Raw genomic sequence first — 15,861 nt, forward strand, 5'->3', positions numbered from 1 at the left:
TAAGAAGTAGTCTTCAAAGAAGTCCCAAGATACTCACTAGGTTTAGGTGACCAGGAGCCGGGTTCTATCAGCAGACGTCAGAGAAAGCAAACTCAGGGGTGACCTAAGGAAAGAAGTGTCTGTCTGAAGGGAAGAAGACACTCACTTGAAGGTGACGAGGTCGGGCTTCCTGCCGCCCTGGCGCGAGCGCCGCAGCCGGTAGATCTCGCGGCAGGTGCGGTGCAGCAGGCGCGCGGCGCGGTCCCCGGGCTCCGGCGGCCCGGACAGGAGGCGCCGGAGCGTATAAGAAGACTGACTGAAGCGACCTAAAGGGGAGAAGACGAAGGCCTCCAAGACACTTGAAGGTGACCAGTTGCTGAGCTCCAAGGGACTAACCAGCAGACGACGGAGAAGATAGAAAGAGGGGAGAAGTAGACCTAAAAGACTTGCTTGAAGGCGACCAGGTGGCGGGTTCCAAGGTACTGGCCAGCCAGCTTCTTAGGGGTGACCTAAGGAAAGAACTAGTCCTCAAGACACTCACTTGAAGGTGACGAGGTCGGGCTTCCTGCCGCCCTGGCGCGAGCGCCGCAGCCGGTAGATCTCGCGGCAGGTGCGGTGCAGCAGGCGCGCGGCGCGGTCCCCGGGCTCCGGCGGCCCGGACAGGAGGCGCCGGAGAGTCTCGTCTTCGGCTGCCCACGCGGCGACTGAGGGATCGCTGCGGGCGCACGCCTCTTCCAACCTGGGGAAAGGAAAGCAATGATAAAAAGGGTATCCTTCCGTTTGGCCAAATTACTTTTCGCCAAATTTCACTTCGCAAACAACTTATCGCCAAAGTTTCATTTCCCAAATGAACTTTTAGCAACTGTACTTTTCGCAACTAATTCATTTGGACAAATTATCATTTGGCCAAATTTTATTTGGCAAATGTTTATATAGCAAATGTTTTATTTTGCCAAATATTATATCCCAAATAATTTGTTTGGTCAAATCAACACTTCACATACTTACCCACAAATCAAACCATAAGGCAGAGGCAGATGATCATGGTTTTCACAAGAATGTTATGTAAAACAAAGAGATTGCAGAAAATAGTATGGTTGCAGAAAGTAGGTATTGCAGAAAATAGTAGGTTAGGTTAGGTTAGAACAGTGACCCTTAACGCGCGAAGGCGAGCGAAGCGTGCCGCGGCAGCGGCCGCCGAGCGCTAGAATCACCTCTATTGTTAATGAATCATTTGGGAATTTCGATAAAAAGAATGAAATATGAAAAATTTATATAGAACAAATTTTATATTAACTACCCACTAAACAAAATAATAACCACTTGTTAATTTGTACTCCATTCTAAGCACCAATCAAAATTTTTTGTAAATAGTGTATCGTTAAATATTTTTGCCAAATGAAACATTTGCCAAAACATACTTTGCCAAACAATAATTTGCTAAACAATAATATGCCAAAAACGGCATTTGCGAATTAAAAGTTTGCTATAAGTTGTTTTGCCAAATGGGAATTTGCCAAATGAAAATTTGCGAAACGTTGTTTGCGATGTGATAATTTGGGAAACGTTTTTTGGCCAAACATTAGTAATCCGATAAAAAGTGATACACTTAGCCTAGGCGCAGACCACCAACTTTTAGTTGGTCGATAGTTGGGTCAGGCTGTTAATCAGTACGGAGATGTATGAAAGTGCGCACATTACACCTATTTGGTATCGGCCGATTCTTCATACAATTTAAAATCGGGCCCAACTTTCAGCTAACTAAAAATCGGTCGTCTGCGCCTAGGCTTAATGTCATTATCATCAGGTCATTCAGTGACCACTGCAAGAGCACGACCTTATCTAATTTTGGAACTGTTGATTTGTTCTATATTCCGCCCATAGGTCTGATGTTCACATTGGGCATGAGGCAGTTTGGAATAGGACCATTCCCGCTCTTCCCGTGGATGATGTACTCGTAAAATGCGACTAAGGGACAATATTTATGTGATTTTTTTTTTTTTCAATATAAAATTAAGTAACTTATTTTGTTAGTATTATAGAAACATGGCTGACCTATGTAGTCGCAAACTATAAAGACAATTATTTAAAATACATCAAGTAGAACACAATCTTACCTCTTCTTCAAAAGAGCAAGATGGCTGATCTCGTTACGCAGGTCGCTAAGGCGGTCGCTGCGCGCGCAGGTCCATAGACGTCCTTGCTGTGCGCACGCGCTGGCTATCACACCACAATATATCAAACAAAAGCCAATAAAATTCCGTACCTCTTCTTCAAAAGCGCAAGATGGTTGATCTCGTTGCGCAGGTCGATAAGCCAGGTCCAAAAAAGTCCTTGCTGTGCGCATGCGCTGGCTATATATCAGACAAGGGCTAATTAAATTCCTTACCTTTTCTTCAAAAGCGCAAGATGGCTGATCTCGTTGCGCAAGTCGCTAAGGCGGTCGCTGCGCGCGCAGGTCCAAAGACGTCATTGCTGTGCGCACGCGCTGGCTATCACGCCAAAATATATCAAATAAAAGCCAATAAAATTCCTTACCTCTTCTTCAAAAGCGCAAGATGGCTGATCTCGTTGCGCAGGTCGATAAGCCAGGTCCAAAAAAGTCCATGCTGTGCGCATGCGCTGGCTATATATCAGACAAGGGCTAATTAAATTCCTTACCTCTTCTTCAAAAGCGCAAGATGGCTGATCTCGTTACGCAGGTCGCTAAGACGGTCGCTGCGCGCGCAGGTCCAAAGACGTCCTTGCTTTGCGCACGCGCTGGCTATCACACCAAAATATATCAAACAAAAGCCAATAAAATTCCTTACCTTTTCTTCAAAAGCGCAAGATGGCTGATCTCGTTGCGCAGGTCGCTAAGAGGGTCGCTGCGCGCGCAGGTCCAAAGACGTCCTTGATTTGCGCACGCACTGGCTATCACACCACAATATATCAAACAAAAGCCAATAAAATTCCTTACCTCTTCTTCAAAAGCGCAAGATGGCTGATCTCGTTGCGCAGGTCGCTAAGACGGTCGTTCTGCGCGCGCAGGTCCAAAGTCAAGTCCAGAGACGTCCTTGCTGTGCGCACGCGCTGGCTGCGACGCGCCGCGCCGCCTGACACGCGGCCCCATCTGTAGGAGAAATTGGACGTTATGGTAATGTTTTAAAAGGTTATATTCGATTGTTACAACTAAAGCCCGGTCTGTGAGCACGTAGAATTTTGTCCAATGACCCCAAGCTACCCAACCTTATCGCTCGCGCGTAATTATATTGCTGTCGCGACTGTGCGACGGACGCCCGCAGTGAGTGTGCGAGCGCGACAGCAACACTATACACAGACCAGACTATAGTCAACTTTGAAATAAAAAATCCACAGCACAATTGCTTATCTCGCTCGCTCATAATCGACATACTGATCGAGACGAGATTCTTTATCTTGTTCTGTATACCTAACATGGACAGCCATCTGCTATCTATTTCAGTAAGTAACTACTGTTAACGTCAATAATTATTTTTAAATATTTTTGTAATCTATGGCTGAACGAATGACAGGTGTCATTATTATGCCGTAATTTATTTCTAAAATAGCTAACTATGAAAATATTAGTGCAAAATAATAGTGTGTAGCGTTTTATTTATGAAAAACCAACCATCTTTTAATGTTACCAGGCCTGTTCATCTCCGCGAGTTTACATCGAATACAAAACACGCACGATGGCCCACCTACAGGATACTATTCGACAAGGCCTCACATACGAGCGAACATTGACTCACGCACGCGTATTCTTGTGTATGATGGAAGAAAATAAAGAAAATGGTGTACTAAATACTGTGCACTATTTAACTGCCTAAATAATAATAAAACACAGAATGTACTTTTTTAAGTTGCCTCAAGACACTGAGAGGTAAATATGTAAGTAGTTAATATTCATGATAATTCATGCTAAATCATGTATTTCCTCCGCCATTTTCCGCAGTTTGGCACCTCACGTCAAATCATTTTACCGAAGTCAGCCCTATAGCTTCGGCGCAGTGCCGATCACTGACTTTTGTCAACAAAATGGTGCTTGACTCTTGAGACAGGCTAAATTATACCATATTGTTAATGACATTGAGCATACATTTTTTTAAATACCTTCGCGAAGTAAAACTTCTGTACGTAGTACTTATTATTATTCTGTGATGTTACCTACTTAGTACAACCCGGTCGAGTTAACTGCGCACCTGGCAGCCGTGACGTCACATCGACACTAAACAGACGTGGCGAATGCGATTAAGTGGGAGGGAGAGTCGCATTCCAGCGAGGTGCGCAGTTAGCTCGATCAGAGGTGGAAGGAATTGTGTAAAGCAATCGTTATCATTTGACAGTTCATAACGTACGATTATTCTGTCAAACGCTTTGTTTAACTGACTTTATCGTACGTTATGAACTGTCAAATGATTACGATTACTTTACACAATTCCACCTCAGGTTGTATAGAAGGATTAAATAATAAAGTTAATGTAAGTACAGTACTAACCTGAGCGAGCGTCGCTCGCGCACCGTCCGGTCGAAGGGAATGCCAGTGGGCGGAGGCTGCAGCGTGCGGCGCGCGTACAGCGCCATCGACGAGTCCGACTCCGAGCGGTTTAGCCTGCGGAATGGACATATTTGAATTAATTTAATGAGGGCTATCGTTTTTATACTTAGCAGTTGGCACCCCTGGCGATTGACAGGACCTTACTCTACAGTGGCGCCATCTTGATGAGTGCAAATGCGATAGTCCTCCTACAACTTTAGCGCTCACCAGTTGGTGCCACTGTCTTCGCTACTAGCAAGTGACTGGACCTTACTCTACAGTGGCGCTAACTGGTGAGCGCTAAAACGATAGCCCTCATTGGACAAAAATACCAATTAGGAACCTCTTAAAACCAACCAAAATAATAGAGACTGATTTATGAATATTAATAAATTAATAATGCCGGATTTGCTGGCCTCTAATTATCTGATTTCATCTAAGTATCTGCGCTACGCTAGTTAGCTACGCTCATTAAAATTTGACAACATATTTACATTTAAACAAAAATTAATATCACAAGATGGGATTCCTATCCCGTATGGTGTTAAACAGTTATTACAACTCTAAAAAAGTGTTTTTTTTTTATTGCGTTTTAACTTGATTTTAAAACAAACAAAAGCAGCAATAACACTTCATCCAGTAGATACCTACCTACTTAATGACACATAGTAAACCTATGTTTATGATTCACAGCATAGAAGTGGTAATGTTATAGGCTGGGTTACACCACCATATTTTAACAGTAACAATAACCGGTGCTTTTTGTACGGAGTTTGACGGATTTTTGACGTTTGTCAAAGTTAAAGTAAGATGGCGCAACTCAGCCATAATGTGCTTTTAATAGAACAGAAACTGACCTGCAAATGTACTGTCCTTTACCGATGCTTTGCGGTTGCGGCGAAAACGTTTGAGATCTCTTTATTGTAGCTAGAGGCTCTTCGGGATTGGCGTTTACTTGTTGGCTTTTCCTGTACAAATAAACAAATAAATTACAATTTAATCCTTTGAAATCCGCAAAAACTTGATCCACACTCTACAAAACTAGAATACAAACGAAATATGTATATAAAAAGTAAGAAAATACATTCTAATATGGTGTAAGTAAATAGCAAAAATGGGTTAGTATGAAAAAGGTAACATTCACATTGTGCCACGAGTCATGCCATGCAAAAAAAGATCTTAATTTAATTTAACGTGCGATATCGTCCAACGCCATGTATTAAATCTCGAATATAGTAGAAACGTGATACATTAAGCGGAGATTATGTATGTGTTTCTCGTTTCTCGTATTTCTGTAAATTTTGCTACATAATATTTTAAACTATTATGTTGCATTTTAACGTCGGGAGGGTAAATATTTTATTTTCCGTTAAAATAGATATTGTTGCAATAAATCCCGTGAAGTGATAATTTTGCTACATTCTAGCAGTAGAAAATGTAAATGGTAATTTTCCCTTAAAAATATTGTCTTTTATAATCTGTATCTAGTGCGTCGGACGTGTTAACTTCTAATAAACGGTCTAAGCGACACTTTCGTGTCCTTTGATCACCCATGGATAAGAAGCCCACTTTGATCACCCATCATCTTATCCATGGGTGATCAAAGGACACCAAAGTGTCGCCTGGAGTCCACTTTGATCACCTGGGTGATCAAATCCAGAGGGCGTAGTGTGAGTTTACGTCAAACGCATTCAATATCGACTGCGTAAAAAAGTGAGATTAAATGTATGACGGATTGTACAGCGCACCTAACGGAAACTTTGAAGAACTAAAATCTTCATATGTATATTTTTTTAACGCAGTTACGTACGACGTAAACGCCCCCAAGTGATCAAAGTGGAATAGACCTAATAAACTCAAGTTACATGCTCATTCAGTGCTCACTCTGACACAACGCCAACGTACCTATATACAAATATATACATGTGCGGTACGGACGGAGTCTATTTTTCTAAGGTGACGTCTTCGGGCCGCCCGTCTGCTGCGACGCGCCTCAAGCATTTGAGGTATCTGGCAGAGAAAGCACCCCTTAATGGCCGTCACCGGGTTAAATGATTCCAGATTTAGTGTTAGAATGTAGGTAAGGTATTTTGAACCTTAACGTAGCGAGCAAAGGTTGAAAATTGACGAAACAAAAGCCAGATGGTTGAGATACTCCGAAATACAGAGTAATCACCTCTATTTGTTTCTTTTAATTTGCTGGTAAAAAGAAAGAGATGGAATAAAATTATTTTTAATCTGATTTTCAAAAATACAACTGGCAGGAAAAAAGAAAAATAAAGTTTGAAATTCAGAAAAAAGTTATGGAATCTGGAAACATTTTAGAGTAATAAAATAAAAATAAATAAGTGAATACACCAATATTAATACAAGAACATTTAGCCTCCACCAATGCAATATACAGCTACACCAAAAGAAGACCCTTCCCAATATTTTTTATAAGAACTTTTTAAATTCTACATGGTGTAATTTTTATACTTGAAGGGTAGATTATATTACTGAAATAGGCACAACTTTTCCTACAGGACCAACAGTTGTTGCATTTGAGCAGTAGAAGCCTTTTTGTTTGATCAAGAATAAAATTACACCCTGTATATAAAATAATATCCTATAGTGATGAGCATAGCTAGATAATCCGGGAATTTTTTCTCTCTCACATGACTTCTTTGACTTTATACCTTAGCCTTTTCAAGGCGAGAGTGAATAAGCATTTACAGGGCAGATATTATGTACCATCCTAGACTGTATCCAACTTAACACCAGGTGAGATTGTGGTCAAATACCTGCCTTGTTAAGGGAAAATTTCCATATCTATCTGGCAACACGGCTATCCTCAGGTAACATAAATATGGCAACACTGATCCTAAAATAAGGGTAACTTACCGCCTATGCAGCTGCCGAGCGCCTTCGGGACAGAAGTTGCATTCCGTGTTGGTTTCCTTCTCAGCGGTGGATGGATGCAGGAACTCCTCCTCTAGTGCTATGTCCTCGGGAATGTAGTCCTCGAATGAGTCTTCTTCTACTATCTGCAAGGGCGAGAATCCTGTGTTATCATAACGCTACAGAGACCATCAACGGAAATGAGGATCCGCAGGACAACCAAAGTGACCGACATAGCCCGCAGAATTGCTAAAATGAAATGGCAGTGGACAACACAGCTCGCAGAGCTGATGGCCGCAAGGATATAAAAGTTCTCGAGTGGCGACCACGGGCCTTTAGATGTAGTGTGTACAACCAACCACCCACTAGGTGGACCGATGATCTGGTGAGGGCCCGGGAGGTGCCTGGATGCGGGCAGCCCAGGACCGGTCGTTGTGGAAATCCTTGGGGGAGGCCTTTGTCCAGCAGTGGACGTCTTTTGGAAACATTAAAACGTAGGATAGGTCTATGACCCGGTTTTAGGATGGAAACACTGAGGCAATAATACTTTTTATAACAGACAAATTCACGCAGGTGTAAAACTAGTTCTTAATATTTAGAAAGGTGTTACTTGACATAAGACATTAGCACTTATAGCTTGTTAATTACCTGGTTGAGCGGTTCCCTGGACTCCTCGTCGTCTGACGCCGAGTTGTCCCCACAGTCCACGTTGCATTCCGCGCTCATCATACTCTCAGGACCTGGACAAATATGTTTGGTTAGTAAGGTAAACTAAGAAAGGATTTTCCAAAATTTCAGCCCTTAACGGAATGAAATGGGTGGAAATGGAGTGGAACTTTAGTGACGTTTTTACGTGAGCTAAGTCGCGGACGAAATATGTAGATAAAATATTCTTGATCATTATACACTGCGCCATCGAAGCGTGTACTACGTGTGAAAACGATAAATGCATGCGTAATCTAATGAAAAGAAATCGCCCAGACCAATAAAAACATAAATCTTTGTACTGTGCGGGAATCGAACCCGCAACCTCTGGAATAGTAGTTCGGTACCCGAACCACTACATCAAACGGCTGTCAAAAAAGCTAGTGACTTTAATGCCCGTTTTCACCATCAATCCCTCATTTTTAAGTGATCCCTATGAAAACAAAATTCCTGTTATGTGTCCATAGGAGTCACTTAAAAATTATGGACTGTTACTAACCTCTATTCCTCGTGAGAGTGGAAGTCTGCGAGGATATGACGGTAGACTCGTCAGAACTCTCGTCCCTCCTCATACACCTGAAGCTCAGCACGTTATACCACTTCTGCAGAACTGTCTCTGAGTCGTAGTCAGCCAGGCTGACTTGCGCGCAGCCCTGTCGAAGGAAATTGAACTTAGTAATGTTGGTGATATGGTTGGTTTTGGAATGGTTGGATGGAGGGTCAGAAAGAATCGCTCTCGCCCGGTTGTTATCACATGGCACTCAAGGCTGGAAGCCGAATACTCGAATTTGGCTAGTTTTCATCACGTAATGTCTGTTGTAGTTTAAAAGTAAAGAATGGATATAATACAAAATGTATAGGTATACAAGATAGATTAGTGACATTGAGCTGTATAGCCAAAGACAACAAACGTGACTGTCGCTTGCTGTATGCGACGCCACGCCAGAGTCACGCCACGCCACGCCAGACCGTAAGTATGACGCAATAAGGTCGACTCACCAAGCACTCAGTTCCGCTAGTAAGGTTGACCTGAAACGTTCCCGCAACGCTCTCGCGCCCGCAACAGTCGCCCGCTGTATGTGACGCCACGCTAGAGTCACGTCACGCCACATCAAACCATAAATACTACACAATAAGGTCGACTTACCAAGCACTCAGTCCCGCTTGTAAGGTTGACCTGCAACGTGGCAGCCCGCAACGCTCTGGCGCCCGCAACAGTCGCTCGCTGTATGTGGCGCCACGCTAGAGTCACGCCACGCCACATCAGGCCGTAAGCATATTATCATAAGGTCTACAACTTACCAAGCACTCAGTCCCGCTTGTAAGGTTGACCTGCAACGTGGCAGCCCGTAACGCTCTCGCTCCGGCAACAGTCGCCCGCTATATTTGACGCCACGCTAGAGTCACGCCACGCCAGAGTCACGTCACGCCACATCAGACCATAAATACTACACAATTGTCATAAGGTCTAAAACTTACCAAGCACTCAGTCCCGCTAGTAAGGTTGACCTGCAACGTGGCAGCCCGCAACGCTCTCGCGCCCGCAACAGTCGCCCGCTGTATGTGACGCCACGCCAGAGTCGCGCCACGCCACGCCAGAGCCGTGCTACCGAACGCGATGCCGCAGCCCCCGCCTATCACTAGGGCTCCTCGGACCGCTCTAAAAAGAAAAAAACGTATTAAAATCGGTCCATTCGTTTGGGAACCTCGATGACACCTACATACGAGTACATTCAACTTAAAACAGCTCTCTTTTGCGTTGGGAGTGAAAAAAATGATATAAATAATATAGGTTATGGTTACGGCAAACTAGAATTTGACCATCTCCACTCTTCCCGTCAATGTCGTAACAGGCGACTAAGAAAAAAATATGCAAATACCAATCCTCTCGAACCCGTTTGGCCAGCATGAGGAGAGGAGTGTAGGCCAAAGCCATTTGTTTTTGGTAAATTAGAAAGAGAAGGTTGTGCTCCTTCACTTTGGTCGAGTTGTCGAGGGGGGGCGTGCCCGGCGCCACATTTTTTGATGATTTATTAACCTAGTAGACAAAATTTTTGGTGTTCAGTCAAAGATTTAGATCATGTTTGGCTAGTAAATTATCCGCCACTCAATTAGGTTACTCGTCTAGTGCGGACAAGGCTTATAAAGACCCTGATTATGATGACTGAGATCCAATTTTGATGATGATGATGATAAATGTACTCACACTTCCGTCCCAACATCGATGAAGAGCGCGTGTAAGTTGCGCGCGCGCAGGATCCCGATCTCAAGCGCGCCCTCGTCTGGACAGTACCGCAATTTGATCTCAATTTGCGCACTGTTCACTGTAATAACACATTAAATAAAAATTATTAAAATTTATAATGACCACAATACAATGAAAATACAGCTGAGCTAATAAATTCTGACATCGATCCCTAAGTTTCGAAGGTGGATGAAGGTCCCTCAAGGAGACAGATTAAAAAGATAGATGTAAATAAAATTTCAATTTTATAAAAAAATACAATAATATTTTCTTGGTCTTCAAACGATTACTTATTTTGGCCTTTCGTCTTTTATTTTAATGCAACTAATATCAGGTTAATCTAGGAAATCTCTGTAATTTTCAAATTTAGTTTAGTTCTCTGTAGTTACATTACTCACTACGCACCTCCCACAAAATAATTGACAGACAAAAACAAAAACATCGACAAAGGCTGTATCACTTTGTGGTTGTAAAATCGCACCTATCACGACTGAATAAGGGTTATATTTACCGGCGTTGGAGGGATCGTTCTGCGCCTGCGCCGCTTCAAACACGCCGGAGTCTCCCGCCACCGACTCGTCGCTCACTGCCGCCGACACTGATCTAGTATTTGTACCTGGGGACAAATACCACAATATGAAATAAATAAAGATTTAACTATTACACATAATACACTATAACAAGAGCTAAAACACACGATACGTTAATTATGTAAGCTTCATGGAGTCCTCTGAAGGGAACTAATTCCTTTGGTCCTCTGAAGAGGACTAATTCCTTTGGTCCTTTGAAAAGGACTTGTTAAAAGGAAGTTTTTAGCTGAAATTCAATATTTTAACACATAATGTCCTGTAGGCCTATGATACGCGCACGATAAACTTTTCTCGATTTTACGCGATAAGCCCAAACATTTGTCGTCTAAAATCATCGATAACATTTTATCACGGCGCGCATACTAGGTATAGCTAGGCGGCTGGTATCCTTAGGGATTTCGTGAAATCCCTGGTATTCTGAGTTCTTTGCGAACTAAGGTCTGTGTCTGTGGACTTAATTAATCCATCAAGCTTTATATAAAAGGTACTCACCACTAGATGAGGGAGTTCTTGGCGAGAGCGGTGGTGGGGGTGTCTCTGAAATAGGGGACAACGGCTCGCTGGGCCGCCCCGGGCCTTGCAGTTGGACTGGAACTAAGAATAAAGGCATTATTAGTCAAATAGCATGTTTATAGATCGTTTCATCCACGAAGACGCGCCCCACTACTACCGCTGATGTTTGAGTGTTATCGGTACACGCTAAATCATCCATGAGTGCACACCACACTACAATAATGAAGCTCGAATAGGGATGTTTTCTGGGTAAAAAAGCCAGAGTTTTAATTAGTCTGACTACTCGACACGTATTTTTCATTTTTTTAAACTAATGAAAATGTAAAGAGATATAGCGTGCCAAAGTTCTATGGAAACGGCCCGTGACGTCAGTGAGTGCGTAAAAGTGCAGCACTTTGTGACGTTGCGCGGAACTTTAACGCACTATAACTTTGTAATTATTTATTTGATTGATAATTAAAAATATACGTGTCCAACATTTTATTTATATTAAAATTGACGGACTAAAATTTTTTCTTAGGAAACTAGTCTATTATGATGTGTCTAATTTCAAGGGCCAACTGCCAGTATCAATATTGGCACCCCTCAATGCCATGCCATAAATAATTTTACAGTGGGCCACAGTTCCAGCTACCCATTTCCATTTTTTCTCTCGTCTCATCACATGGCGATTTTTTGCGATAGAACGAGACGGCATGACCGAAAATGGGTAGCTGGAACTGTGGCCCATAATATCTATGATGATCTACATACATTCAGGCCTGTGAATAATCCCATCGATTTAAATTGTATACACACCAGCTATTACGCACCATTAAGAATTATTGCTTAACACGATTGAAAACATAAAGGAAGTGGTCAATATCTAATACCAGTTTGAGTGGGTGCCAAAAGAATGTTGCTACTTATCCTTTTTGCTACTTTAATTTTTGTCGTAAAATAACATCTAATACAACTAACATAAGATTATGTTTACGACAAACTCACTTGTAGCAAGTCCAGTGACCTCGTTGATGCCCGTGGCGACACCTATCCTCATCTCTGCTAACTTCTCTTCAAGCTCTCTTTGCTGTCGTCTTTGCCTTTCCACCTGTAAAAAAAGAAATTTAAATATCTGACTATCTATGAACGATTAATTGAAACAAAAAGCGTCAAGGTTTGCATATAGTTTATTTATTTATTTATTTATACACTCGACATCAAATAAATCGCACCTCCTGCAACAAGCATTTTCAAACGAATACTTCCCCACTTCCCACCAATATTGGTACCATTTGAAAGCCTAGTTCTAGCCTTCATTTCATTAAAGGAAAGGTTTTTACCCCAAAAATGTGTCTCTAGAAGGATCCAGAGTCATATCTTCAAAAAATAGGTAGTTACGCTAGAGCCAACTTTTATGGCTATAAAACTGTTAAGTTGGGATTAATCGCTATCCATCTGTTAAAGAGGACACGTGAAATCATTATTTGGTTTTATAACCATAAAAATTGGTCTAATTGATCCCATAGGTGGGCCCAAAGTGAGGTATTTTTTCAAGTCACATTTATGGTATATGTTAATCATTTATTAAGAAATTAAATGTGTTTTTCTTTAATGATATTTATTGGGCTTTCAAATAACACCAATATTGTTGGGGCACCATGATTGTGTCAGAAGAAAATCGTTAAAGTTCGCGTCGCGGAAGGTGCGGTTTATTTGATGTTGAGTATATAAGGCACAGCTACAGAGAACAAACCATAACAATACAATTAACACAACAACATAGCACAATATTAAGTCTAAACTCCGATTAGAGCCAGGCACAACATTTAAATAACAAAAAACGGGCCTACAAACAATAGACAGTTTCACTCAATCTTATTATAACAATTCATTTACCCTATCCCTACAAGTTTATTCGTTTTAGCCAAAATGACGTCCACTGCTGGACAAAGGGCTTCCACAACGACCATTGCGTAGAGTATTTTTTGTTTAAACATCCGCAAATCTATTTATTTACCAAATCAATAGGGAATTGTGGGGATCGTAAGGAGACATACTAGAGAAATGACAGAAAAACAAAGTCGCTATTTGTGCCATAAACAAAAAGCTATAACTTTTTCCACTATAGCTTATGATCCACTGTTTCCATAGAGGAATTAGATTCTCTAAGACTGTTTCCCACTCTCCTCTAATGTACACTATAAAACGTCAAAAAGACACACAATGATTGATCATTTAACAATCCTCTTTGTCTACTAGGCTCAAAGGTGTAACCCAAATATTTCGAGATATTTACTCGATCAAACAATCGAAGAGGCCCGCGTACAAAACGCACAATATACTCCTAATTTTATCGCCTCACCCATCTGACCTCTGACTCTAGATTTAGTAAAAGTGAAATCTTTTATCTCTGACAGATCGGAACAGCAATGCGTTAATGTCAAACGCTTTAGCGTTAATCTGACACATATTCTGTCAATCTCATATTACAAGTGGTTAAAAAATAAGCGGTGGATTTTGAAATTATTAAGTACTTGAGTGCCCCAAGGTCTAGTGTTTAGATGGGTACTCTCTTGACTCTTGACTTACTCTTGATTTGGAAATTCTGGGTTTGATTCCCAAGGCTTTAGTCGGTATAAAAGAAGAAGATTTATTTATATTTTTGATTTTACACTTTGAAGTCAGGGGCTTAGTAATGCTCCTTGCGAAACCCAGAATCAATTCAAATAAAATACAAATGGTTATAAAGTGGACCTAATATAAATAACTGTAGAGCCTGAAATATAAATAATGGTTTCCAAAAATCGAATCTTACCTGATTATAAGAAGGTGGGGGTGGTGGTGGACTGGCAGAAGACAGACTACTTCTAGGCGATAACGAAGGTTGTGAAGGTGAACTGCTTGCTCCAGGCGTTACGCTATCAGCGTTGTAGCTGGTACCTCGCAGTAGCCTGCAATTTGAATTTAATGTTAATATACAAACAGTAGAAATTCATATAAAAGTATATTTTATGTCAAAACAAAAAAGGCACTTTAATACAAATAATTTAGATTTAAAGAGAAACACCTCACCTTTCCACTCTTCGATGTAGATCCACCATATCAATAGGTTTGTCCGCTTGAAACGAGCTCGCAATCTGCGGCCCGCCGTAAATGTCCGTGAAACTAATGCCAGAACTCAAAGATCCTTTACTGCTCGCAGTCGACAAGGATCCTAAGCTGGAACTACTCGACACTGACAGAGTACTAGCTGACAACGTCTTCAACTGCCCTTCCAACGTCGTCATAGACGTCAAAGCGTCTTTCAACTGCTGTAACAGCAACTGCTTCTCTTCATGAAGCCTTAGTCTATCCGCTATACACTTATTGGACATCTCAAACGCATTCTTCAAATCCTGCTCTAGCCTTTTGCACTCCGATTGGATGTCGCTCATCTCTTGTTTCGACCTCGTCCTCGGGGTTATACTCCTCAGTTCTCTTAACAATTGCTCCTTCTCTTGGAAAAGCAGCAGACGGTCTTTATCAGACTCCGCTTGACCAGGTTGCACTTTGTCTTCAAGGTCTGCTAATTGTTGCTGGATCTGCTGTATTCGTTTCCTAGCTTCATCGTACTGCAACCGGACTCTCGCCATTTCTGCTAATCTCGTACCGATTGGAACTAGATCAGCGCAAAGGTCCGTTTGAGAGGCGGTGCTCAACTTTTCTTGGGGCAGACTTAGCGTTGACAGATCTGGAGACGCGTCTCCTAATTGGAGTCTCGTCAAATCATCCTTCAGTTTCGCTAACGACTGCATAAGATCAGCCCGTTCTTTCTCCCCAGACGTCAATGACTTCTGTATATTCTTCAGCTCAGTCATGATAGCCTGGGCCTCGGTGATATTATAGCAGCCTTGTTGGGAATTTAGTTTTTGTTCCACTCTGAAATAGGAAATAAATTCTCAATTAGATACCGCTATAAATGGAGCATAGACCAATTTCTAATGTTCAGAAAAGGGAAGGTTCTACAAAGAGTGACGTTGATTGGTGTTGTTATTATCGTAAGCAATACCCATAGTGGTGTGGAATATCAAATCGATCTATTACAATTATCATTTCGATACTATCTTAGAAATGTTGTTTCAAAGTTATGCACATCTCTCATTTCTATGTATGGCAACAAGATAGCTTTCTAGGAATGTGTTCAATTATTTTCAAACTGTAGTACTGTTATGGCGAGTCTTTAAAAGCATGCAATACTAAAGAACATTCTGCAAGCGAATGTATAACTTATCTAACTTCACAATTAAGCTATCAGTTTTTCCCGTACTTGGCGGAATCTGGATCTGGCTTGCCTGCATCAATTTGGATATAGCAGCGCACTTTGGATGTAACTAACGATTTTGACTTTTAAAGTCACACCCTGAAGGTAGACACCACCAAACGCAAAT

General features: G+C 41.7%; 1 protein-coding gene across 1 annotated transcript in view; it reads right to left on the minus strand.

The window, feature by feature from the left end:
- Window positions 1-501: 501 nt before the first annotated feature.
- Window positions 502-15,861, minus strand: part of LOC135081389 (protein kibra) — an 80,259-nt gene continuing 64,899 nt past the window's right edge. The window contains exons 6-20 of the mRNA XM_063976109.1: window positions 14,507-15,352; window positions 14,250-14,385; window positions 12,440-12,542; window positions 11,432-11,533; window positions 10,861-10,965; window positions 10,311-10,428; window positions 9,584-9,764; window positions 8,604-8,757; window positions 8,048-8,139; window positions 7,403-7,545; window positions 5,377-5,487; window positions 4,481-4,594; window positions 2,939-3,091; window positions 2,097-2,333; window positions 502-718 (exon numbers count right to left, since the gene is read on the minus strand). Of these exons, the coding sequence (XP_063832179.1) occupies window positions 517-718; window positions 2,097-2,333; window positions 2,939-3,091; window positions 4,481-4,594; window positions 5,377-5,487; window positions 7,403-7,545; window positions 8,048-8,139; window positions 8,604-8,757; window positions 9,584-9,764; window positions 10,311-10,428; window positions 10,861-10,965; window positions 11,432-11,533; window positions 12,440-12,542; window positions 14,250-14,385; window positions 14,507-15,352 (2,797 nt within the window). The 3' untranslated portion in view covers window positions 502-516. The remainder of the gene's footprint in view (window positions 719-2,096; window positions 2,334-2,938; window positions 3,092-4,480; window positions 4,595-5,376; window positions 5,488-7,402; window positions 7,546-8,047; window positions 8,140-8,603; window positions 8,758-9,583; window positions 9,765-10,310; window positions 10,429-10,860; window positions 10,966-11,431; window positions 11,534-12,439; window positions 12,543-14,249; window positions 14,386-14,506; window positions 15,353-15,861) is intronic.

The sequence above is a fragment of the Ostrinia nubilalis genome, chromosome 19 (assembly GCF_963855985.1).
Source record: "Ostrinia nubilalis chromosome 19, ilOstNubi1.1, whole genome shotgun sequence".
NCBI classification, from domain to species: Eukaryota; Metazoa; Arthropoda; class Insecta; order Lepidoptera; family Crambidae; genus Ostrinia; species Ostrinia nubilalis.